This window comes from Maniola jurtina, chromosome 14 (assembly GCF_905333055.1).
Source record: "Maniola jurtina chromosome 14, ilManJurt1.1, whole genome shotgun sequence".
Lineage (NCBI taxonomy): Eukaryota > Metazoa > Arthropoda > Insecta > Lepidoptera > Nymphalidae > Maniola > Maniola jurtina.
The window spans coordinates 14,472,721-14,498,325 of record NC_060042.1 but is presented as its reverse complement, the minus strand read 5'-3'; the positions used below and the strand labels follow the sequence as shown (position 1 = coordinate 14,498,325).

The following is a 25,605-nucleotide window of genomic DNA, read 5'->3' as shown; positions in this document are numbered from 1 at the left end:
ATCGAGAAACAAATCAATTTATCAATTTATCAAAATAGATCATAGAAAATTCATGATAGCTTTGGTCTCAGAACCAAACAACCATTTCAAGTCTCCACGTCATACGGGAATATGTTTGGCCTAAGAGTTCTCCGTGATGTTGTCAAAGATGTGTGCGATGTCTACTTCATCAGCAGTTGGCCCGCGTGGTTGCCAAACCCTTCTCATTCCGAGGAGACTCGTGCTCCAATATTGGTCCGGCGTTGGGTTGAGATGATGGGTTCAATGTTCGGTCCAGTCATAAGTATCGAGTTTGCAATCGTTGATGAGCCGCTTTGGAGTCGTGGTTTGGCTTCGACGTCGCCTTGAGCGTGTGCCACGTTGCAGTGCCTACAAGGCTGAGAAGCGCAGCGCCGGCGGCAGCGGCAGCGGCGGCGGCGGCGCGCGGCGCAGTGCGCGGGAGGAGGGGCCGGCCGTGGCGCCGCCTGTCGACGCACACCACGCGCGCAGATATAATGATATGGCGCCAAAGTGAGCCCGCACACGCACACACGCAACATGCCCATTTTTACTGGCTTTACGGCTATGGCTTCTAGCCTTTTGAGTCTGCACACAACACGGCGTCATTACCTAACACTCCATCTTTGTTCTACATTATTACTCTTGGTTTCACACTATTCACAAGTCATATATTCATCTTTCTTCATCATGTTTTAAGTACAGTTTGCAACACGTTGACCAACACTTCATCTACTTGACACCAGGTGCAATTGACAGCAGGTAAAAAGAGCTCTGGATGACATTGGAGGGGATGACTGTACTATTCTCTAACGTGTGAAGGATAGGCTCATGAAGAATTGCCCTGTCGTCACGCCTCTTCGTACGACCAAATAGATCGACAAATCGCGCGCTGCGCACGTTCTAGATATTCTTTTAAGGGTTGTGGATCTAACGATGGAAATGCTTCATTTACATAAAATAGATCTGGTAGAAAAGGAAGCTAAGCTGTATGAAGATCATGCGATCATACTTGTCACATAGGTACATCCCCGTCCGCTTCCACACATCCGCGCTCATCCGTTATAGAAAACCACTCAGATTACTTACATTTTCAAGCTATCAAAATCATATTGTATGGTATCATCATTACATGGATTTGTGAAGTAAAATTGTTTGTCCGCATTGCGTCTGTTTGTTTATGATTCGGCTCCACTATTGGAATTCGGCAAATGATTCGTGACATCGCGAATTATGTGTTTATGGAATAGTTGACGCGGATGTGGGTTTTCTAAAAATCATGCGGAAACTCTTTGTTTTTCCGGGATTATCTAATACACCACGGGGAGAACCCTTCGCTATCACAGAAAGTCGGGTCTGCTGGCGGCTGATTTGCCAAACGTATTTAAAAATTCGCCAGACACAAAATATTCGCCGTATCCCGAAACCAGTCAATTTGCTGAATGTCGGACTATATCGTGTCCAAACTCGAATCGTTTGCTGAGTCCCAGTGGAGCCATGCCATTGGAATAGTGTAAACGAGCAGACAGCCATGGTCCACTGCAGTACGTTGTAGCGTGGTTAGTGAGTGTGGTGGTGGTTGCAGGCACTGGGAAGAAGGACCGCCCCGCTACCACGGCCCTACGGAGTACGAACGCCCTCCGCCATACTACTATCCCGGACCCGCGTGAGTACCACCCAAGCTTAAACACCCACTTGCTGATTTTAGGCGCCGCGGAGACGAGGGAGTTTTGTCTGCTCCTGGCAAAACGCCCCGAAGCGTAGATAAAATCCTCCCTGCAAACTTGCCACAAAATCAACGCTCACGGTCTATTCGTCGCAAAAGTGAAGCGCACGCAATGGAAGCATATATCCCCGGTATTCTTATCCGAGGAACTTATAGTCCCTAAAGTGCCAAATTCTTTTCTTTTTTTGCACATTGTTGGAAAAAACTGGAATCAACCCTCTTCTGCAGTGTTTCCATTAAATTATATGGGGTTATTCAAGGGGCGGGCCAACACATTCCTGAAAGGCCGTCGCATTGGCGGTTCCTCTGGTGCTGCAAATGTTCATGGACGACCTACTCGTTTGCTCGCTGTATTTATTTAAAAAAAAAAACTGGTAAATTACTGAATCTCCGTATTTCGAACATTTGAATCATTTCATAAAATGTCCATGTTATCTGCTTGCAGTGATAGACAGTAAACTGGCCCTCACGGAACTGGACGACGACTTCCTGAAGTACTGAGAGTGCATCACGCCACCACCCGCCACGCCATCCATCTCACGCCATTGTATACCTTACGCCGTCACGGCAAGGACGTATTTTACGTGCCACACCCATTCCAAGTTACTACATTTTAAGTCTAGGCATAACAAGTTAGGCCGAGGCAAATTGATTGAACATCTATTCGCAGTAAGATCTATTATGTCCCCCAGTTCAAGATTTCAACACGGGGTTATATATAAGTAGATGTGCGATCAATTATACTGCCTATTTAATGTGCCCCTAGTAGGTATATACCATAAGAAAAAAGTAACGGGCCGTGCCACAATTAAGTTATAGACTATAGGAATAGAGAAAGTAAAATACAAAAAGCAAAAAAAAACTATTTTTCTAGAATAATTACCGAATAGCATCCTCTATGCGTTATTTCCGGCCTTGTTTGCCCTAAAGATAGTTAAATTTAAGATAAACGAGGAAGGTAAACGTTTGAACGGCCAGGTATCTCAGTGGGGGTCGTGGGGTTCGGTTCTCGGTTACGGTAACTGCCATATTTCGACTGTCTATAGTTTACTCTTTTAGTGATTTTTTATATATATCTTCAGCGAGCGGTTTCTATCGAACTATTCTATATATTATATTATATTGATTATAGTTATACTTTTGTATGTACTTTAACTTAACTTACTTAAAATAAAGCTATGTATGTGGTTACGGAAATTACAGTGGTGCTTATTTGGGACACTGAATTCTTTGCATTCTTTTATGTAAAAATCTCTTTAGAGGTGTGTTCGTATTATTTCCTTTATAAAGGTGCAGTGATGTATTCGGTAGAGGCCTCGCTCGTGGCTCAAGGTTTATATATGTATGTTTTTTGTATAGTAGGAGGTTAGGAGGTCGCGCTTTAATGGTTTCAGAGTTTGAATGCTTTAATGTAGGGGTTCCTGGGTGCGTATATGCGCAACCCATACACGCACATTTAAAATCTGTTGAAATATTTGCTGGATTGTTTGACACTCACGAACTTGTAACTTTAACGTTTTATCTGGTGCGAGTGAAGCATCATAAGCTACTTAGGCACGCAGTACAGACATAAACGTTGATATAAGCGCGGACACCAGCGCAGAGAGAAGAGAGAAATAAATAAAAACTACTTACTACTCATATAAAGAGCTAAAACTCACGCAAATTATCGAAATATGCCTGACTAGTTTTCAAACTTAACAACATCAGAATTCAATCAGCAAACAAATCAGATTCATAATAGATAACGTGAAAATTTATCCCGTTATCGTTTGAAATCTGATTGGTCGTGTGAAGACATCTCTCCGCTCCGCTTAGGCGGGAACGGAGTCTAACGCTGATTTAGCGCAGCGTGTATGGATTGCGTACACACACACACACAACAACGAACCCTTACCTTCACGTTGTCGCGGGCACCCGCACAAATACACGGGAATCTGAGAGATTCGTATATTAGCATATTGTTCTAGCATAAGTAACACTATCCTTACACGGGGAGACCCGAAAACAATGCAACAAGAAATGTATATGCCAACGCGATTGCGTAGTTGTTGAAAATTTTAACATTTTTCGCTATGATGTCATTATTTGATAGGTTTTGTATGTCAAGCTATCAAATTTGAAGTCAAATGTCAAGGAAAATCCAACGTTTTGATCTTCCCGTGTGAAGATAGTTTAAATGGAATTCGTTTAGTCTGTTATTTGACTTGAGACACTACGAGTGATAGGATCGAATTTTAGTTGTAAGTAGAAGGGTAGGAGGGCAGGTCGGACGGATCCAGGCTCGAAGCTATAGCGCACGGGGCGCTTGCGGTCACACGCTGCTGTAGTTATAGACACTGAGGCACTCTTGTTTGACTTTAACGAAAGTCCTGAACAAATCAGGAGTGTGTGCATGGTTGGTGAACGATTTGAACGAAGGGATGTGCTTAGTGACAATTTGTGGCACTGTATCCTCAATTTATATCCCCTTCGGCACACTGACGTATCGCTGACAGCGACTGACTGAAAACTGACAGCGACGCATTTCGCATGCGTTAGCGAAACATCAACAGCTTTGCGTTAAAGCCATAAACGGGTTAATCGTTTCGCTGCCATATCAGAATGCGTCAATATACTAAAGGCGTTAAAATTATAATTTTCAATGAAAAGTGACAGACACAGTTTTGTATGAAGCAGTCGAATTTTTCACTGCTGTAAAATAACTCGAGTTACATTCAACTTGACTGATGCCATGTCTATATTACGTAGTCCAAATACTGCCGCACAGTGTAGACTGCTTGTAGACTGCAGTAATGTCAACTGTGCAAAAACCGCATCCCAAGTGCAGTTTTGCAGTTGGCTTGCATTTCAAATGCAGACCCACTGCATACACAAGTAAAATTATAGAGTTGTACTGCTTCGCTTGGTATTCAATCGTTCACCATCGATGCTATAGGTCAAAGTCCGCGTTGTAAGGAAGGGTGCGAGGAACGAAAATCTCGTTCGGTAGGACATCACGTTTTCGAGATTCTAATGCATTTATATTGTGAACTTAGTATTATGAAATTTACTCTCTGTGTAACGTAGGACGTAAGTTTAAGTGAATGTGGGAAAGAGACGGCGCACTCGCGCTACTACAACTCATGCCAATATGGAAACAAATCCAAACGAAGCGATGTTATTTATTCCGTCTCACTCACACGTTAAGGAATGATTAACGCCGCCAATGTCAATCAGTTTCTTTATTGGTAAGAGTTAATGAGGTCCGTTAGCGTTTTATACACGGTCAAACCAAGGTCATACACTAATGATGAAAATAGATAATGAATTTGGTTTACTCTACGTTCGTCGATTGGTAATAATTACTGACTTACGAGGAGTCTATTCATTGTCACTGTATAAGGCGCTTTATTCGCTATGTCGTTCAAATCGTAACTAAATTTTGGACGTCAAAATTGACAGTTCAAGTTATTACGATTTCAATATCATGTGAATCGGGCCTTGTGGAGCTAGCACGGAAGTGTGATTATTACCTAACTTTGCAATCGCAATTGTTACTTACGACATTGCCGTCGTGCCGTCACGTCATCAAAGATGATTGCGATCGTCGCCCTGTTGCTATCACACTTTCGTGCTAGAACAACTGGTTTATCTGAGTAACGATTACCTACTGATAGGAACAAGGTTTGTATACCAACTCATTACTGAATATTTATTCAACCCAAGTTCCTTTTGAGAAGTTAGCGCGCACGCGTCCCTATCTGCCAATATAGAATATAAAATACTCTAAGAAGACGTCACATCAAAGAATTGTCGAGTTAGTGCTAGTCTATACGTAACACTAACCTATCTGTATGTTATTTTAGATTAATTGTGATTACTCGATTAGTTAATTGATAAATATAATTAGTAGTTTTTAATTGTTGACTCGAAGTGCAAACTTTGTTTAGGTGATGTGTCATATCGTGTTGATCGTCTGAGTAACGCCAGAAACATGAGGACGCAGGTGACAGCTCGACCGCCTGTGAGGCGAGCTCGTGTATTTTGTTTTGCATTGTGTCCGATAACCTTAGTGGACGCCGTTAGCTGCCATTGGACAAGTAATCTGGCGTCAATCTCGGTTTGACGAAATTGACTCTCCACTACTTCAATCTCAAACATTAGGCGGTGGAAAGTGGACACTATGGAGTGTAGTAAATCCGAAGTGAATCGTCTTTTTGAGAACGACTTAAACTCAGCTTTATTCTCTTGAACATAACGGTGGAACCACACATGCCGTTGGATTCAAGTCGCCAGCCAAACCCGCCAAAAACACATGCCGCCTTTTCGGCAGGCGGGCTAAACATGTGTGGAGACTTAAAATAAGATGAAAATTGTTAGAATGAGAATAGAACACGGAAAAGACTCAAAGAACGACGAAGCAAGTCTCTGAGATTGAGATATTCTATAGAGTGTACTTTGACTTTGCTGAGATTTAAGTTTCTATTAAAACGAGACAGATTTATGCCGGCGATGTCTCGTTGTGACTGTCTCATTTTAACAGCGTCTTAAACCTGAGCAAAGTCAAAGTGATCTATAGTTCTCAACTTTAAAGTTTATATTAATCTCTGCCAGATTAATTGCCAAATGGCTGCCTAAGAGTTATCCTTGAATTATGTTCGATGAAGTGAGCAGTATAGGGTACCGTTATAGGTAACGTTTTGTATCGAATTTATTTTCACATAACTTTAACGTAACTTAATGTTGTAACCTTGCCACCTGTTTTGATCTCCCGGTGCAAGTCTTCCTCTCGTATCTTCACGAGAAACTATTCGCTCATTTTTCCTACAAACCGGTGAAATCACATCAAAATGAATTTAGTCTGCTCAATGTAAAAATTGTTCTGTTGAAATTTTGGTGCTAACGAAGCATCTTCATAGTCTTATTTAGTTTGAATTTATTGAAAGCTCTATTTGTATTGTATATTATTATTTTCGTGTTTAGCGAAATTAGCTATCAAGTGGCGTCTAATGTAATTTTTAATTGTAAAAAAAAAAGTAAAATTGAGACTGCGTGCAGACTGATAATTTTGACGTACGATTCAGTTGCGCAACTATTGTAATCTTTTATGTATGAGGTATCGATTTGTTATGCATCGAGTTCACCGCGTCGGTGAGTCCGTTGACACAACCGGAACAATCGAAAACATCTCGATGGTTATATTGTGAGAGAAATGTCAACTCGACTGAAAAAAATTGCGATTTTCTCGACTTTTATAACATCTTGGAATCCCGTATCGCTTGGTATCGAATAATTCGTGTGAAAGCCTGCTTCAGTTGTCACAAATGAAACAGTTGCGCGACTGAATCGCGCGGCTAATTTCCACAGTCCGGAAAAATGTCATTGTACTGTACATTGGGTAGCGAATAAGTAAAGCTGTCTTTAAACTATCTTTATCTTTTGGAGCGAACTTATTGGCACATTCCGAGCAAATAAATACCTATTATGATCGTTATGTTTAGGAATATTTCGGTTCGTTACCCAATTTTCGTTGTAACTAGGGGTTGATTCCACAACGCATTCGCAATCAAACAATTGCGATTGATCTGAACTGGAAATTATGGTTTCATTTCGAAACCCAGAGTCGATTCCACGGTTATTACTGGTACTGATTCCGATTGCGTTGTGCAGTCACACCCCAGTTTGGTGCATAAATAAGTAAAGGGCTACATTGGTGCTTGTCTTTCGAACCAGGGTCTGGATTCTCTATAATATCATTCAAATAGCTGTTCATTATGCGTTTCAAATCTGAAAACTATCGGCAAGATATTTCGTAACTCTTGCTCCTACCAAACTTTTACCGCTAGCAAATTAATTTTACTATTTAATTAATCAAAAAATTCTAAGCCAATACATTTCAAAGGTGGCGATAGTCTTTACATTTGAAATACATAATAAGTAACTTAATTGTGACGTCAAATTCTTGTTTGAACAGGGTGTCTTTGACGTTTCAAATCTCGACTACGAGTGTGGTTATATGATTAGAATATCAAAGCGAAGAAAGGCGCAGGTTGGAATATGCCAAAGGGAATGTAATTCCTAGCCAGCTCGCCCTCGAGTCTAGTTGCAATGCTTGTAATTCCATGAGGTCTGTAGTTGTAACTTGTAACGATGTTGCGCAGATCTGGTCTGTCTCGACGATTGTAAAATAAATATTTGATTATCTCTAAACTTGGAGTTTTATTGATAATTCCTCACCCTGTTATTTCCTTTGTCTCTGAATTAGTCAAAATTGTCTCCGGGCCGATTTTTTAATCGCCGAAGTTCGTTTTTGTGTTAATTAAAGGTACGGCTTCCACTAAAACATTCTATTTTCAATAACGCGTCTACACTAAGGAAAGGGAAATCGTGTCTGCCATATGGTAACGTAATAGAAATATATATTTTGATAATAATATATTTTCAATGGGTTTTGTAGGGAAAAAAGTATTGAAAAGTAAGTATTGAATCAAAATAATATTATATTATATTTCTAGCTACGACGTCACAATATGGCGGACTCGATTTCCCTTAGTTTGGACACGTATTACGTAGTCCAATTGTGTTTTACATACTATTTTGTTTAATTTCCATTTCCCATGTATTATTATTGTATAGGTAGGTATCCTGTGGGTAGCTACCTATGTTGATTCGGACTCTAAACTAAAAGGGTTGGTATAGAAATGTTATTAACTGTAAAATAAATTCATTTTATCAACATTCTTGGAACATGTATTTAACAATTCATTAAAATCTAATACTGTCAAAAACTCCATCTATTACTAATGTGTGTTATATTATCTACCTACCTACTATATTTTCTATCTATTTTATGTTACATAAATATACAAATTAAAATGTATCTAAAATACTGTCTAATTTGTCACAATTTTACAAAGCTATTTCGCACTTAGACAACATTTTGGAAAATTATCTAAAAATATTGACAAATACTTATTTAGAAATAATTCTTTTGCCGATATAAAAAACGTTTGACTACTTTTGTACGCGTCGCGTCTTGCTTCGGAGATCTAGCACATTTCTCACTTTTTATTCCGTTCTGAAACAAAAATATAGGTTAGGAGTTTTAAAGAGAGTTTTCAATAGCATTTACCTAGATCTGATTCTTTGGTCAATTCAGACCAACTTGTTGATTGGCTTACATCGAAGATCCCATGATGTTAGCCTTCTAGTTAGCCCGCTTTCATCTTAAACCGCATCGCAATCGCAGTCGAGGCATAAGAAAACCTTTTTTTCCTTGAGGAGGAGAAAAATCGTCATGGATGTCTCAGTGCCTCAGATACCTATGCCCGACTCCATTGTTGGGGAGGCTAGTGTAGGGCGCAGAGTTAGCTGTGTTGGTGCGTACCAGGCCACTTGCTGCTTGGACTTGCGCTGTGCCTCCAGCAGCAGGCGCTCCAGCTCCACGCGGCACGAGCAGTGCACGAACTCGCGCGGCTTCACGCCCTTGAACACCACCGCTATCGACGGCTTCACGTTGTAGAAGAGGCTAGTGTAGGGCGCAGAGTTAGCTGTGTTGGTGCGTACCAGGCCACTTGCTGCTTGGACTTGCGCTGCGCCTCCAGCAGCAGGCGCTCCAGCTCCACGCGGCACGAGCAGTGCACGAACTCGCGCGGCTTCACGCCCTTGAACACCTCCGCTATCGACGGCTTCACGTTGTAGAGGAGGCTAGTGTAGGGCGCAGAGTTAGCTGTGTTGGTGCGTACCAGGCCACTTGCTGCTTGGACTTGCGCTGCGCCTCCAGCAGCAGGCGCTCCAGCTCCACGCGGCACGAGCAGTGCACGAACTCGCGCGGCTTCACGCCCTTGAACACCTCCGCTATCGACGGCTTCACGTTGTAGAAGAGGCTAGTGTAGGGCGCAGAGTTAGCTGTGTTGGTGCGTACCAGGCCACTTGCTGCTTGGACTTGCGCTGCGCCTCCAGCAGCAGGCGCTCCAGCTCCACGCGGCACGAGCAGTGCACGAACTCGCGCGGCTTCACGCCCTTGAACACCTCCGCTATCGACGGCTTCACGTTGTAGAAGAGGCTAGTGTAGGGCGCAGAGTTAGCTGTGTTGGTGCGTACCAGGCCACTTGCTGCTTGGACTTGCGCTGCGCCTCCAGCAGCAGGCGCTCCAGCTCCACGCGGCACGAGCAGTGCACGAACTCGCGCGGCTTCACGCCCTTGAACACCACCGCTATCGACGGCTTCACGTTGTAGAAGAGGCTAGTGTAGGGCGCAGAGTTAGCTGTGTTGGTGCGTACCAGGCCACTTGCTGCTTGGACTTGCGCTGCGCCTCCAGCAGCAGGCGCTCCAGCTCCACGCGGCACGAGCAGTGCACGAACTCGCGCGGCTTCACGCCCTTGAACACCTCCGCTATCGACGGCTTCACGTTGTAGAAGAGGCTAGTGTAGGGCGCAGAGTTAGCTGTGTTGGTGCGTACCAGGCCACTTGCTGCTTGGACTTGCGCTGCGCCTCCAGCAGCAGGCGCTCCAGCTCCACGCGGCACGAGCAGTGCACGAACTCGCGCGGCTTCACGCCCTTGAACACCTCCGCTATCGACGGCTTCACGTTGTAGAAGAGGCTAGTGTAGGGCGCAGAGTTAGCTGTGTTGGTGCGTACCAGGCCACTTGCTGCTTGGACTTGCGCTGCGCCTCCAGCAGCAGGCGCTCCAGCTCCACGCGGCACGAGCAGTGCACGAACTCGCGCGGCTTCACGCCCTTGAACACCTCCGCTATCGACGGCTTCACGTTGTAGAAGAGGCTAGTGTAGGGCGCAGAGTTAGCTGTGTTGGTGCGTACCAGGCCACTTGCTGCTTGGACTTGCGCTGCGCCTCCAGCAGCAGGCGCTCCAGCTCCACGCGGCACGAGCAGTGCACGAACTCGCGCGGCTTCACGCCCTTGAACACCTCCGCTATCGACGGCTTCACGTTGTAGAAGAGGCTAGTGTAGGGCGCAGAGTTAGCTGTGTTGGTGCGTACCAGGCCACTTGCTGCTTGGACTTGCGCTGCGCCTCCAGCAGCAGGCGCTCCAGCTCCACGCGGCACGAGCAGTGCACGAACTCGCGCGGCTTCACGCCCTTGAACACCTCCGCTATCGACGGCTTCACGTTGTAGAAGAGGCTAGTGTAGGGCGCAGAGTTAGCTGTGTTGGTGCGTACCAGGCCACTTGCTGCTTGGACTTGCGCTGCGCCTCCAGCAGCAGGCGCTCCAGCTCCACGCGGCACGAGCAGTGCACGAACTCGCGCGGCTTCACGCCCTTGAACACCTCCGCTATCGACGGCTTCACGTTGTAGAAGAGGCTAGTGTAGGGCGCAGAGTTAGCTGTGTTGGTGCGTACCAGGCCACTTGCTGCTTGGACTTGCGCTGCGCCTCCAGCAGCAGGCGCTCCAGCTCCACGCGGCACGAGCAGTGCACGAACTCGCGCGGCTTCACGCCCTTGAACACCTCCGCTATCGACGGCTTCACGTTGTAGAAGAGGCTAGTGTAGGGCGCAGAGTTAGCTGTGTTGGTGCGTACCAGGCCACTTGCTGCTTGGACTTGCGCTGCGCCTCCAGCAGCAGGCGCTCCAGCTCCACGCGGCACGAGCAGTGCACGAACTCGCGCGGCTTCACGCCCTTGAACACCTCCGCTATCGACGGCTTCACGTTGTAGAAGAGGCTAGTGTAGGGCGCAGAGTTAGCTGTGTTGGTGCGTACCAGGCCACTTGCTGCTTGGACTTGCGCTGCGCCTCCAGCAGCAGGCGCTCCAGCTCCACGCGGCACGAGCAGTGCACGAACTCGCGCGGCTTCACGCCCTTGAACACCTCCGCTATCGACGGCTTCACGTTGTAGAAGAGGCTAGTGTAGGGCGCAGAGTTAGCTGTGTTGGTGCGTACCAGGCCACTTGCTGCTTGGACTTGCGCTGCGCCTCCAGCAGCAGGCGCTCCAGCTCCACGCGGCACGAGCAGTGCACGAACTCGCGCGGCTTCACGCCCTTGAACACCTCCGCTATCGACGGCTTCACGTTGTAGAAGAGGCTAGTGTAGGGCGCAGAGTTAGCTGTGTTGGTGCGTACCAGGCCACTTGCTGCTTGGACTTGCGCTGCGCCTCCAGCAGCAGGCGCTCCAGCTCCACGCGGCACGAGCAGTGCACGAACTCGCGCGGCTTCACGCCCTTGAACACCTCCGCTATCGACGGCTTCACGTTGTAGAAGAGGCTAGTGTAGGGCGCAGAGTTAGCTGTGTTGGTGCGTACCAGGCCACTTGCTGCTTGGACTTGCGCTGCGCCTCCAGCAGCAGGCGCTCCAGCTCCACGCGGCACGAGCAGTGCACGAACTCGCGCGGCTTCACGCCCTTGAACACCTCCGCTATCGACGGCTTCACGTTGTAGAAGAGGCTAGTGTAGGGCGCAGAGTTAGCTGTGTTGGTGCGTACCAGGCCACTTGCTGCTTGGACTTGCGCTGCGCCTCCAGCAGCAGGCGCTCCAGCTCCACGCGGCACGAGCAGTGCACGAACTCGCGCGGCTTCACGCCCTTGAACACCTCCGCTATCGACGGCTTCACGTTGTAGAAGAGGCTAGTGTAGGGCGCAGAGTTAGCTGTGTTGGTGCGTACCAGGCCACTTGCTGCTTGGACTTGCGCTGCGCCTCCAGCAGCAGGCGCTCCAGCTCCACGCGGCACGAGCAGTGCACGAACTCGCGCGGCTTCACGCCCTTGAACACCTCCGCTATCGACGGCTTCACGTTGTAGAAGAGGCTAGTGTAGGGCGCAGAGTTAGCTGTGTTGGTGCGTACCAGGCCACTTGCTGCTTGGACTTGCGCTGCGCCTCCAGCAGCAGGCGCTCCAGCTCCACGCGGCACGAGCAGTGCACGAACTCGCGCGGCTTCACGCCCTTGAACACCTCCGCTATCGACGGCTTCACGTTGTAGAAGAGGCTAGTGTAGGGCGCAGAGTTAGCTGTGTTGGTGCGTACCAGGCCACTTGCTGCTTGGACTTGCGCTGCGCCTCCAGCAGCAGGCGCTCCAGCTCCACGCGGCACGAGCAGTGCACGAACTCGCGCGGCTTCACGCCCTTGAACACCTCCGCTATCGACGGCTTCACGTTGTAGAAGAGGCTAGTGTAGGGCGCAGAGTTAGCTGTGTTGGTGCGTACCAGGCCACTTGCTGCTTGGACTTGCGCTGCGCCTCCAGCAGCAGGCGCTCCAGCTCCACGCGGCACGAGCAGTGCACGAACTCGCGCGGCTTCACGCCCTTGAACACCTCCGCTATCGACGGCTTCACGTTGTAGAAGAGGCTAGTGTAGGGCGCAGAGTTAGCTGTGTTGGTGCGTACCAGGCCACTTGCTGCTTGGACTTGCGCTGCGCCTCCAGCAGCAGGCGCTCCAGCTCCACGCGGCACGAGCAGTGCACGAACTCGCGCGGCTTCACGCCCTTGAACACCTCCGCTATCGACGGCTTCACGTTGTAGAAGAGGCTAGTGTAGGGCGCAGAGTTAGCTGTGTTGGTGCGTACCAGGCCACTTGCTGCTTGGACTTGCGCTGCGCCTCCAGCAGCAGGCGCTCCAGCTCCACGCGGCACGAGCAGTGCACGAACTCGCGCGGCTTCACGCCCTTGAACACCTCCGCTATCGACGGCTTCACGTTGTAGAAGAGGCTAGTGTAGGGCGCAGAGTTAGCTGTGTTGGTGCGTACCAGGCCACTTGCTGCTTGGACTTGCGCTGCGCCTCCAGCAGCAGGCGCTCCAGCTCCACGCGGCACGAGCAGTGCACGAACTCGCGCGGCTTCACGCCCTTGAACACCTCCGCTATCGACGGCTTCACGTTGTAGAAGAGGCTAGTGTAGGGCGCAGAGTTAGCTGTGTTGGTGCGTACCAGGCCACTTGCTGCTTGGACTTGCGCTGCGCCTCCAGCAGCAGGCGCTCCAGCTCCACGCGGCACGAGCAGTGCACGAACTCGCGCGGCTTCACGCCCTTGAACACCTCCGCTATCGACGGCTTCACGTTGTAGAAGAGGCTAGTGTAGGGCGCAGAGTTAGCTGTGTTGGTGCGTACCAGGCCACTTGCTGCTTGGACTTGCGCTGCGCCTCCAGCAGCAGGCGCTCCAGCTCCACGCGGCACGAGCAGTGCACGAACTCGCGCGGCTTCACGCCCTTGAACACCTCCGCTATCGACGGCTTCACGTTGTAGAAGAGGCTAGTGTAGGGCGCAGAGTTAGCTGTGTTGGTGCGTACCAGGCCACTTGCTGCTTGGACTTGCGCTGCGCCTCCAGCAGCAGGCGCTCCAGCTCCACGCGGCACGAGCAGTGCACGAACTCGCGCGGCTTCACGCCCTTGAACACCTCCGCTATCGACGGCTTCACGTTGTAGAAGAGGCTAGTGTAGGGCGCAGAGTTAGCTGTGTTGGTGCGTACCAGGCCACTTGCTGCTTGGACTTGCGCTGCGCCTCCAGCAGCAGGCGCTCCAGCTCCACGCGGCACGAGCAGTGCACGAACTCGCGCGGCTTCACGCCCTTGAACACCTCCGCTATCGACGGCTTCACGTTGTAGAAGAGGCTAGTGTAGGGCGCAGAGTTAGCTGTGTTGGTGCGTACCAGGCCACTTGCTGCTTGGACTTGCGCTGCGCCTCCAGCAGCAGGCGCTCCAGCTCCACGCGGCACGAGCAGTGCACGAACTCGCGCGGCTTCACGCCCTTGAACACCTCCGCTATCGACGGCTTCACGTTGTAGAAGAGGCTAGTGTAGGGCGCAGAGTTAGCTGTGTTGGTGCGTACCAGGCCACTTGCTGCTTGGACTTGCGCTGCGCCTCCAGCAGCAGGCGCTCCAGCTCCACGCGGCACGAGCAGTGCACGAACTCGCGCGGCTTCACGCCCTTGAACACCTCCGCTATCGACGGCTTCACGTTGTAGAAGAGGCTAGTGTAGGGCGCAGAGTTAGCTGTGTTGGTGCGTACCAGGCCACTTGCTGCTTGGACTTGCGCTGCGCCTCCAGCAGCAGGCGCTCCAGCTCCACGCGGCACGAGCAGTGCACGAACTCGCGCGGCTTCACGCCCTTGAACACCTCCGCTATCGACGGCTTCACGTTGTAGAAGAGGCTAGTGTAGGGCGCAGAGTTAGCTGTGTTGGTGCGTACCAGGCCACTTGCTGCTTGGACTTGCGCTGCGCCTCCAGCAGCAGGCGCTCCAGCTCCACGCGGCACGAGCAGTGCACGAACTCGCGCGGCTTCACGCCCTTGAACACCTCCGCTATCGACGGCTTCACGTTGTAGAAGAGGCTAGTGTAGGGCGCAGAGTTAGCTGTGTTGGTGCGTACCAGGCCACTTGCTGCTTGGACTTGCGCTGCGCCTCCAGCAGCAGGCGCTCCAGCTCCACGCGGCACGAGCAGTGCACGAACTCGCGCGGCTTCACGCCCTTGAACACCTCCGCTATCGACGGCTTCACGTTGTAGAAGAGGCTAGTGTAGGGCGCAGAGTTAGCTGTGTTGGTGCGTACCAGGCCACTTGCTGCTTGGACTTGCGCTGCGCCTCCAGCAGCAGGCGCTCCAGCTCCACGCGGCACGAGCAGTGCACGAACTCGCGCGGCTTCACGCCCTTGAACACCTCCGCTATCGACGGCTTCACGTTGTAGAAGAGGCTAGTGTAGGGCGCAGAGTTAGCTGTGTTGGTGCGTACCAGGCCACTTGCTGCTTGGACTTGCGCTGCGCCTCCAGCAGCAGGCGCTCCAGCTCCACGCGGCACGAGCAGTGCACGAACTCGCGCGGCTTCACGCCCTTGAACACCTCCGCTATCGACGGCTTCACGTTGTAGAAGAGGCTAGTGTAGGGCGCAGAGTTAGCTGTGTTGGTGCGTACCAGGCCACTTGCTGCTTGGACTTGCGCTGCGCCTCCAGCAGCAGGCGCTCCAGCTCCACGCGGCACGAGCAGTGCACGAACTCGCGCGGCTTCACGCCCTTGAACACCTCCGCTATCGACGGCTTCACGTTGTAGAAGAGGCTAGTGTAGGGCGCAGAGTTAGCTGTGTTGGTGCGTACCAGGCCACTTGCTGCTTGGACTTGCGCTGCGCCTCCAGCAGCAGGCGCTCCAGCTCCACGCGGCACGAGCAGTGCACGAACTCGCGCGGCTTCACGCCCTTGAACACCTCCGCTATCGACGGCTTCACGTTGTAGAAGATGATCGTCTGCCCGCGCGCGTGGAAGTCTTCGATCAGCGACTTGATGCCCTGCGAACATTACCAAGTTAGTTTAACGAACCAACTTCTTAGCAAATCTTTGATGTAGGGTACTTAGGTTGTGGAGGTTGCTCTTCTAATCTAACTACTAAACTTAGACCACGGAGCTTACGCCTCCTAGCACTTGTACTACTTACGCAGCTCCAACTTGCAACGTCCTTTGTCTTACGTACGTAGGAACGTACCAGAAGAAGCGACTCTGCGTTCAGCTGAGCCGCGCGCTACGCCTCATTGTATTAGCCCAGAGATACCTAGACACCGACCATCAAAGAGTGCTATTGCGCGCGCTATGTTCACTCAACTATAGAACTCAAAGGAAAAAGTCCTGGTAGCAAAACACTACGTCTGTGAGGACACTCGGGCAAGGAAGCCCAGCGTAAACACTCGAAACCCATACCACAGTGTAAAGAGAGACGGTAAGTAATCTGCTTTAATCTAATCTGTTAAGACGGTTTCGTCGTACCTCTGTATTTAATATCATAACCTTAGTCCCCTGAATGGTTTTGGTCATTGGACTGATGGGAGAAGAGGCTGTGGAAATGATTGTGAGCAGTACCTTAGCGGCAGTAAAGTCGGCGGCCTGCACGTGGTGCGCGTCGAGCACGAGCGGCGCGTCGCCGGCCGCCTTGCGCAGCGCGCGCCGCACGAACTCCGCCGCCGGGAACGCCAGCGCGCGGTCCACCGACGCCACCGCGTAGCGCACGCCGCCCTCTGACTGACAACGAAAAGTAACAACCAATAAATAAGTAACTATATACCTATACTCCCTAGTAAAATAAGAAAAATAAATGAGAGACAAAAGTATATACCTAGACAGTATTAATAAGTATAGTTAGGTAATATTATGTGCAAAAAAGTATCCAAAAGTTTGGACCTGTATGACAGGCATAACCACTGAAATCTTCAGTTATTTTTTGAGTGTTGTGGGAACCCATCCAGAGCAATGACGGTACAAGCTAGAAAGCTGTTCTAGAATGGCTGTCGCATACAGCTTGGAACACCATTCAGCTCGAACTGATAGTACCACCACTGACGTGGCTGTGTGGGTTACATACCACGGCAGTAGTGACCTTGACAGCGGGTCTCGCGGAGGCGTAGAGCAGGAACAGCAGGTTGACGGCGATGCCCAGCACGATGCCCAGCTCCAGCCGCGTCACCAGGCACGCCGTGAACGTCACCACCGCTGGGATTATGTCCACCTCTGACGTGGCTGTGTGGGTTACATACCACGGCAGTAGTGACCTTGACAGCGGGTCTCGCGGAGGCGTAGAGCAGGAACAGCAGGTTGACGGCGATGCCCAGCACGATGCCCAGCTCCAGCCGCGTCACCAGGCACGCCGTGAACGTCACCACCGCTGGGATTATGTCCACCTCTGACGTGGCTGTGTGGGTTACATACCACGGCAGTAGTGACCTTGACAGCGGGTCTCGCGGAGGCGTAGAGCAGGAACAGCAGGTTGACGGCGATGCCCAGCACGATGCCCAGCTCCAGCCGCGTCACCAGGCACGCCGTGAACGTCACCACCGCTGGGATTATGTCCACCTCTGACGTGGCTGTGTGGGTTACATACCACGGCAGTAGTGACCTTGACAGCGGGTCTCGCGGAGGCGTAGAGCAGGAACAGCAGGTTGACGGCGATGCCCAGCACGATGCCCAGCTCCAGCCGCGTCACCAGGCACGCCGTGAACGTCACCACCGCTGGGATTATGTCCACCTCTGACGTGGCTGTGTGGGTTACATACCACGGCAGTAGTGACCTTGACAGCGGGTCTCGCGGAGGCGTAGAGCAGGAACAGCAGGTTGACGGCGATGCCCAGCACGATGCCCAGCTCCAGCCGCGTCACCAGGCACGCCGTGAACGTCACCACCGCTGGGATTATGTCCACCTCTGACGTGGCTGTGTGGGTTACATACCACGGCAGTAGTGACCTTGACAGCGGGTCTCGCGGAGGCGTAGAGCAGGAACAGCAGGTTGACGGCGATGCCCAGCACGATGCCCAGCTCCAGCCGCGTCACCAGGCACGCCGTGAACGTCACCACCGCTGGGATTATGTCCACCTCTGACGTGGCTGTGTGGGTTACATACCACGGCAGTAGTGACCTTGACAGCGGGTCTCGCGGAGGCGTAGAGCAGGAACAGCAGGTTGACGGCGATGCCCAGCACGATGCCCAGCTCCAGCCGCGTCACCAGGCACGCCGTGAACGTCACCACCGCTGGGATTATGTCCACCTCTGGGAATACCAACGTCACTCCAGTTATAGCCTACAAACTAGATTCGTCAGACAAAATGAGCCAAGGAAATTTCTTTCAGGGCTTTTCAATAATTCAACATATTTCCTAGGAGTCCGGGATGTTTTTATGGTACCTACTTAAAGTAAGTAAATAGGTCCAAACACCAATTTGAATTTTGGACAATTTCACTGTTATTTATACATGAATATTATTGGTTGGAGAAAGGAGGGGTTTTTACGATATGAGTCCGGCACTATCCGATTCGGATATCAATGAGGATTTTCCCCTCCTAAGCAAAATAAATTTCACTTATGTTTTTGGTAAGTGCGGTATGGTAAATGCTTACTCTTCGTTCGCCAGATAGGTTTGAAGACGTGCAGCTCCATCATGAACACGACCGCGGCGATGATGACGGCCGCCAGCGACGCCTTCGGGATGTAGTAGAAATACGGTGTGAAGTACTGGAACAAACAGACACCATTCAGTGAGTTTTTGTTGTTACATACCTAGGTAGATACGTTTTTATATTCTACAGACAGATTTTCTTTATTGCGATAAGCGAATAACACTTGAGGAATTTTTGTCTGTCCAACCAATTAGAATTCACTTACTTAATTAACAAAAAACGGACCTTCAAACCTCCAAATCTCTTTCTATTTTCTCAATTTTTTGCCGATATGCCCAGCCAAATAACTTTACATAACTTTTAAAATCCTTGAAGGTTAATTTTTTATTAATTAATCCTTGTTTCGAATAGGGAGTGGTCATTAAAAGGTATTCTGCTATCGTAACGCAAGTCATCGTCAAGCTCGGTACCCGTGCGTAGTCGAAATTCCACGGACACGTAGGTAGGTACTAAGCGACTTTCCTCCTCGTTTCTAATTCGAACCCCTAGGATTTGGAACGTCTTTTCGGTACAGTTTTCCCTTTTAATATTGGTAACCTTCAAGTTAAGGATGAACAGGCATCTTCTAAGCAAGCACGCTCCATCTTAGGCTGCATCATCACTTGCAAGCAGGTCTAACCAAGCGCTAGTCTATAAACTTAAGAAAATAAGTAGGTATCTACCTGTAGAGCCAGCAGCACCAAGGCGCCGGTGTAGAGGCCGCCCGCGGGCGAGGCAACGCCGGACGCGTGGTTGACGGCGCCTCGCGACAAGGCGCCCGATACTGGCATGGACTCCACGAACGAAGACGCTATGTTGCAAACTCCTAACGCCACCATCTCTTGTGTCGCATCCACGTACTTTCCCTCCGCTGCAACAAAAAAAAAAACATTTTATTGGGATATCTCTATACAGTAATGATGAAGTCTCGGTTGGAGTGTCTGTGCCTAGAAGATGCCTATTCACTCTCGTCTTGAAGGTATTTAGGTTACGATGCAGGAAACACGGAAGGGATTGCACATCTTAGCGTTTCGTACCAGTAATGTTGAGCAAAAGCCACGAGATGGATTTCTACTCACAAAAAACCTTGGCAAGTGCAATGTTTTCGAGTATGGAGAGCAGCGGCACCACGAAGATGGCGGAGCCGAGCGTGGACGCCATCTCCGTGAAGCTGTAGGTGTGGTTGCCCACCGTCGCGGAGAAGGGCGGCGGCGCGAACTGCGGGAGCCCCGCTTTCACGTTACCTGAAAAATAATTAATTAATTATTTATTTACATTGGGCAATTAATATCCGGTAAACTCTTTCCAGTGGTTTCTGGGGCATACCCACTGATCTATCCAAAGTTGCCAAGGAACAGTAAGACTCAAGAAAGCAGGATCAACCTACACCATGAAGCATAGTGGTTATAAGACGTCCGCCTCCTATTGAAGAGGTCAGGGGTTCGATCCCGGGCATGCACCTCTAACTTTTCGAAGTTATGTATGTTTTAAGAAATTAAGTAAGTACTATTTGTTTTAACGGCGAAGGAAAACATCGTGAGGAAACCTGCATACTTAAAAGTTCTCCATAATGTTTCAAAGCTGTATGAAGTCTGCCAATTTGCACTTGGCGAAACCCTTCTCATTCTATGAGACGACCTGTGCTTAGAAGTGGACTGGCGATGAATTGATCATGATGATGATGAAGTTGGTATCTAACGTCGCTCCAGGTATCTGAACTAACACCAAGCTTTCTAGAATTGCCAAGAAGCTGTAATCAACATCAAAGTAGGCAAGTAGGAGAGGTTACCGGTGAGCACGAAGGGCGTTTGGTTCTTGGTGTCGTAGTAGTAGGCCAGGCCGGCGCACACCAGCACCACGAAGATGTTCCGCGTGGTGGACAGGAACCACAGCGTCTGCGCCAGCGCCGCCTTCAGCTGCGAGCGCTTCTCCAGCCTGCCCTCCTTGTCCTCGTCGTCTGACCCGATCTTGATGTCTTTCACCTTCTGCAATATTACCAGAACTTAGAATAGAACAGAAATATTACAAACGTAGACTGAAACTTAGCTCTTTCACTTTGACTTTGCTCAGATGTGCGGTAGCTATGTTCCTTTTAGAAAGCTATGAAATCGCTTAACATAGCACTTTAAAAAAAACATTTAATAGACCTGCTAGCAAGTGATGATGCAGCCTAAGACGGCAAATGCCCTAAGTTCACAATGTAAAGCAACCAAAAGGTAGAAACGTGCAAAAATACTCATAGGTAGGTACCTATCTTAAAAGGCTTACAGACTATTACCTAACCATAATGGTCAGTGCCTAAGGTTACAAAAACAAGTCTACAACTGTGAGTGACGTCAGAGCAACATCATTGTTCCGGTAATCGACTGTTTGGCGAGTGAAGCGACCGCCACAATGGACGTCAACAGGATGCTCTCAACTTAATACCCGCGGCGTTTAACTTCGATAACATCAGCTTATTTATTCTACAGCAAATAAGTTCCAGTGGTTGACATCATTTACAATTATTATAATAATATTTTTTATTATGTTTACATGTTTGGATTGAAGGTTACGGGGTAGGTACTGGCTAATGGGTTTGTTTGAATCATGCGCTAGTTTTAATCTTATTTCCACCATCTTCGATTCTTAGTATCTAGTTACATATTTATAATACCTATTATAAATGGGTAATTAAGTAATTTTATGGCAATTTTATGTTAATATGCAAATAAAGTGTTAAGGTAGGTACCTAATTTGATGGGATGCGGATAAAAATAATTATTAGGACAACAATAATTACTTACGTTTGTATAACTGCCTTATAAAATCCTATCTAATGAAGATATTAAGAGTAGCCATCTACGGGCAACGGTTAATCGATAAACTACTTACACGGACCGCTCGAGGCTCGACCAATCGTTACCTCTAGAGCAGTTGACAATGCAACTGCAGTTACTAGGAGGGGCATAATTGTCTTGGGTCTTGAGGAATCGAGAAGAGCCAGTGCCTCTGCAGGCAGGTGTGCCTGTTCGACAGTAGGTACAACCACTCAGAGCAGTCGCGATATTTCAAGCAGTCTCCGTAATGATTGAGGTTCGCTTGGCTGTCGTAATTAGAATTGGAGTTCTTCAAGCGGCCCGTGTATAGTCGTTCTAAGCTGAGATCTAATAATAGTTCACACTTTGTCTTTGCTCTGATTTAAACCAGTGAGCCAAGTCAAAGTACTCAGCCGTAGTATAGCTGTGAGTCTTACCCTCAAAAGCAATAATACGACGATGCAGGATACGCCCAGTACGGTGTCCCACAATCTGGTTTCGCCGATATGCTCGTACATACCCGTCCATACCTGGAAACAAATAACACACGTTACCCACTTTAGAGGAATCTCCTTCATTATATTACTTAAAACAAAAGGAAAAACTGCCTGTCTGACATTACAATACAATAGGTAGAGTAGAGACTGAGATATGCCGCTAAGTTGAAGAAACATGCATGCTTGAGAGTTCTCCATAATATTCGTAAAGGCTTGTGAAGGTTGCTATCTGGCCAGCGTGGTGGATTATGACCTAAACCCTTCATTCTAAGATGACTCTCTCCATCCCCGCACGGTGACCCTGACCTTACTTATGAGGTCTATAATAGTTTTCAAAAATTTCACCAGTGCAAAGCCGGGATAGATCAATTACTAGTCTTATTAATTGTTATAATGAGCGTCGGTTGACAAAGCAACACAATCTTAGAATTCACATCCGCAAGTCAGCGTCCGTGACATTGAGATTCTGAGCCGGTGCTTATTAGCCGGTAGATCATTACTGCTTAACTACAAACAGACTACACATCTCAAAACAGGTTTTTGAGCTAGCTCTATCTTCATTCTGAAGTGAGATTTGTTTCGCGCCGGATCAGCCTGGCTGTCCAGCGCGGAAATGCCGCCAGTATTCTTGGCACCATTCCATTGGATTTGTATAGTAATTTGGTAAAGTCTTATTTGGGAAACAGAATAAACTGAAAAACGGATTTCTGTAGAGGAGTTCGAATACCTAATATCTTTCATTCGCCAGAAATAGGCGTCGGTGTTTTTAATTTTTTAAACTACAAAAAATCAGTCAAGTGTGAGTCGGACTCGCACACGAAGGGATCCGTACCATCGTACAAGAAATAGGTACTTAACACTTTTTAATTTTTTTTTAATTTTCACCTCTCTATTACGGTTCATGAGATACAAGCCGCTGACAGACTGACGGAGACGGACGGACAGTGGAAGCCCAGTAGTAGGTTCTCGTTGGCACCTTTCGGCCACGGAACCTTAAAAAGGACGCGTAAAGGAAATAAATCCAGTTACAGAATTCTAGACACGTGGAGACCTTTAAAAATGCGAACTAGTTGGCAATATGTCCGCATTAATTTAAGAGCAAGGTGATAAGAGTTTAAACACAGTGTAAAGATATACAATAACAAATTAGGTATATATATTTTGAAAGTTATGACCCTTGAAATATCTCTATTTTAAGCCAAATGAGGCAATTTCGTGCGTAAGTAAACCATGTAAGAAATTACAAAATGGCAATATATTGTGTTTTAGGCAAACTTTACCTAATAAGATTTATTATTTTAAATGTCATTAAGTAGTTGGTTAAAAATTAATTAATTTGCAAAAAAATAAACCAAACTTCGATTCGTGTTGATCAAACATACGCATCTCGCTCTTGACTACGTCCCGCCCGTTAATGTTGATTGCAATAGCATGCTCTCAGACTTGACTTGAAGCGACCATGGAGAGCACTAGGAAAAATTCTTAAAGTTGGTCTTGCCGACTTCTGCTGGTGGGTATAACCCTTCCTCCGTCCAGCCCCTGCAACCCCCAGCATTGCTTGCTCTATCTACGCGTCTCTGTAGTCTAACTGTAAGAAGTAGGTACTTTAGGCTGTGGTTTAAATATATCAAGAAGTTAAGAAGTTAATAACGAAGGCCGATAGAAAGTCTCGAAAGATGCAAAAACCCAATCTGAATCCAAGTAAAAACTGATGATTACTTACAGTTTGAAAAAAAAAAGTAAAAAAAGCTCAATAGCAATCTAAAATAACAAACATTAAGTACTTTCTTAGCATCTCATTTTTTTGAATATATTTGACGCGACCAAAATTAACTGTTATGGAACACTAGCCGACCCACCCCGGCTTCGCTTCCATGGTAGGTACATTCTTAGTGTGCTCTGCGCTAGACAATACTAACATAAAAATCTCGAGTTCCTTAGTAGATCCAACTACTACTTAGTAGATCCAACAGTTTAAGATGTACATTGATTCTATAGTCTTTCAGTTAAATACTTACCTAGATCAAGATCCACCGAATGTTAAGGCAAATGGTCTGGTCTGTGTAAAGACTCAGGACCCTAGCCTGGCTTGTTACGTCATAATAATCATTCAGAGCCACACGAAGGCATTCGTTATGGTGATTGTGCATCGATTGTTTGTTTACCTACTTAATTTTTTCATTCAAGAATACTTTTTGGCAAGCCCAATACGTTTTCTTAATTTGAGAAGCATCATCAACATGCTCACTTCTCTCGGGTCCCCACTCTCCTCTCAGAATGAGAAGGGTTTGGCCATTGTCTACCACGCTGGCTAAGTGCGGATTGGCAAGACTTCACACACCTTTGAAAACATTATGGAGATCTCTCAGACATGCAGGAACTCCGAAAAGTTAGAGATGCGTCTCCGTGCTCGAACCCTTGACCCCTCTTATACTCGTAGAAGGCCGAAGTTTTAACTACTAGGCTATCACGGCTTTGAAAGGCCTTGGAAACAGGTAGGTACCTACCTAAGTAGATTTTATTTATTCAAATAAGTAGATGTAGACTGAGATTTTATAAATGTCAACAATTGCATTCGTTTCTGCTACACTGCAATTGCAGACATAATCACATTCAGAACAATTAGCATTGTTCCAGGAATCATAGATCCTGATCAGATAGTCCTCACGATCTATCCGACAGCACGTAATGGCGATAATTGCTGCATTGTGATGCTGAATGAGCTATGAGGATATTAGAACAGGTAGTTACTTAGGTAGGATTCCTAGTATCTAGCTGCATTTGATTTTAAAATGTCTTTAATGAGACCATAATGAATAAAATTGTAAGTAACTATAATACTGATAATAAATAATTACAAATGTTATACTTTGCAATGCCCTGACGAGTGCTGGGGCTTCATGTTATAATATTAAGTATATATTTTTGTGATGTACCTACTTAAAAGATATGAATGCAAATAAAGAATAAACAGCTTCTCTAGAAAACTGATAATGCACCTTGCATTGTCGGTCATGACTCATGATTTGATCTTAGGGTTTCGATGAATTAGGTTTATGATACAAATGTCCAGGTGAATGTCAGTGGCAGTGCAAAACATCTGCAAGCGCTTACGAGTGCTTGCAGATGTTTTGCAGCGCAAGCTGGTCCCAACTGAGTGCGCGTAGTACCTGTAGGAACTTTCCGCCGGGGAAGCTGAGGCCGAGGATGTCCTTGACCTGCGTGGTGGCGATGATGATGGCGGCCGCGGACGTGAAGCCCACCGACACCGGCCCGCTGATGAAGTCGATCAGGAACCCTGTAACAAACCTCCATTAATACCATACGCATGAGTTATATGCTCTGGGAGTAGTAAGGAAACCCACTTGACGAAATGATTCTTCTGTTAGTGAAAGCAAAACCTCACTTCACACCCTAAGTCGATCTAATCTTAGTTAAGTTCTAATCGATGGATCCGAGGGAAGGCTGCGGTGCCCGTAACACAGGTTTTCCTAGTACGGGTGCCAAAGTACTCACAAAAAAAAATAATCTTTATTTTACTTTGTGCTTTACTTTGTTTTGTATTCTCCGTTTTGGAAGCCCTGTTTTCTGAGACACAGTTTTTACTAGTTCAGGAAACAGGTGCACATGCAGTAATGTTTATTATTATAACTAATTGTGTTTTGTTACGTTTATGTTACATTTGTTTCTGAGCCAAATAAATTTATCTTTATCTTATCTTACACCGCTATTGCGCCCTTTGTCGCCACGGTTAGAGTTTAGTAGCTCTTCGAATAGGC

General features: G+C 47.8%; 2 protein-coding genes and 1 long non-coding RNA gene across 9 annotated transcripts in view; 2 read left to right on the top strand and 1 right to left on the bottom strand.

Annotated features, from left to right (window-relative positions):
• Nucleotides 1-7,915, top strand: part of LOC123872033 (prominin-like protein) — a 64,742-nt gene extending 56,827 nt beyond the window's left edge. For 2 of the 3 annotated variants that reach the window (XM_045916151.1, XM_045916148.1), the window contains 3 exons: nt 367-510; nt 1,583-1,663; nt 2,169-7,915. In XM_045916151.1, coding sequence (XP_045772107.1) covers nt 367-510; nt 1,583-1,663; nt 2,169-2,181 — 238 coding nt within the window. In that variant the 3' untranslated portion in view covers nt 2,182-7,915. Of the gene's footprint in view, nt 1-366; nt 511-1,582; nt 1,664-2,168 lie in introns of those variants that run through there. The other variant, XR_006797401.1, reaches the window with a different exon arrangement.
• Nucleotides 7,916-8,414: 499 nt separating this feature from the next.
• The window catches only part of LOC123871574 (sodium-independent sulfate anion transporter-like), a 48,805-nt gene continuing 31,614 nt past the window's right edge, over nt 8,415-25,605 (bottom strand). For 2 of the 5 annotated variants that reach the window (XR_006797285.1, XR_006797288.1), the window contains exons 4-14: nt 24,997-25,124; nt 21,767-21,859; nt 20,321-20,516; nt 19,611-19,775; nt 19,215-19,402; nt 18,493-18,607; nt 18,000-18,145; nt 16,469-16,627; nt 15,814-15,903; nt 9,093-15,634; nt 8,415-8,783 (exon numbers count right to left, since the gene is read on the bottom strand). Coding sequence is in view for 1 of the 5 variants with exons in the window: in XM_045915445.1 (XP_045771401.1) it covers nt 15,661-15,903; nt 16,469-16,627; nt 18,000-18,145; nt 18,493-18,607; nt 19,215-19,402; nt 19,611-19,775; nt 20,321-20,516; nt 21,767-21,859; nt 24,997-25,124 (1,433 nt within the window). In the remaining 4 variants the exon portion in view is untranslated. Of the gene's footprint in view, nt 8,784-9,092; nt 15,904-16,468; nt 16,628-17,999; nt 18,146-18,492; nt 18,608-19,214; nt 19,403-19,610; nt 19,776-20,320; nt 20,517-21,766; nt 21,860-24,996; nt 25,125-25,605 lie in introns of those variants that run through there. The other 3 variants (XR_006797286.1, XR_006797287.1, XM_045915445.1) reach the window with 3 other exon arrangements.
• LOC123871576 lies at nt 15,824-22,990 on the top strand. The gene is made up of 3 exons (XR_006797290.1): nt 15,824-15,957; nt 18,256-18,257; nt 22,977-22,990. It is a non-coding gene; the product is annotated as an uncharacterized LOC123871576 (long non-coding RNA).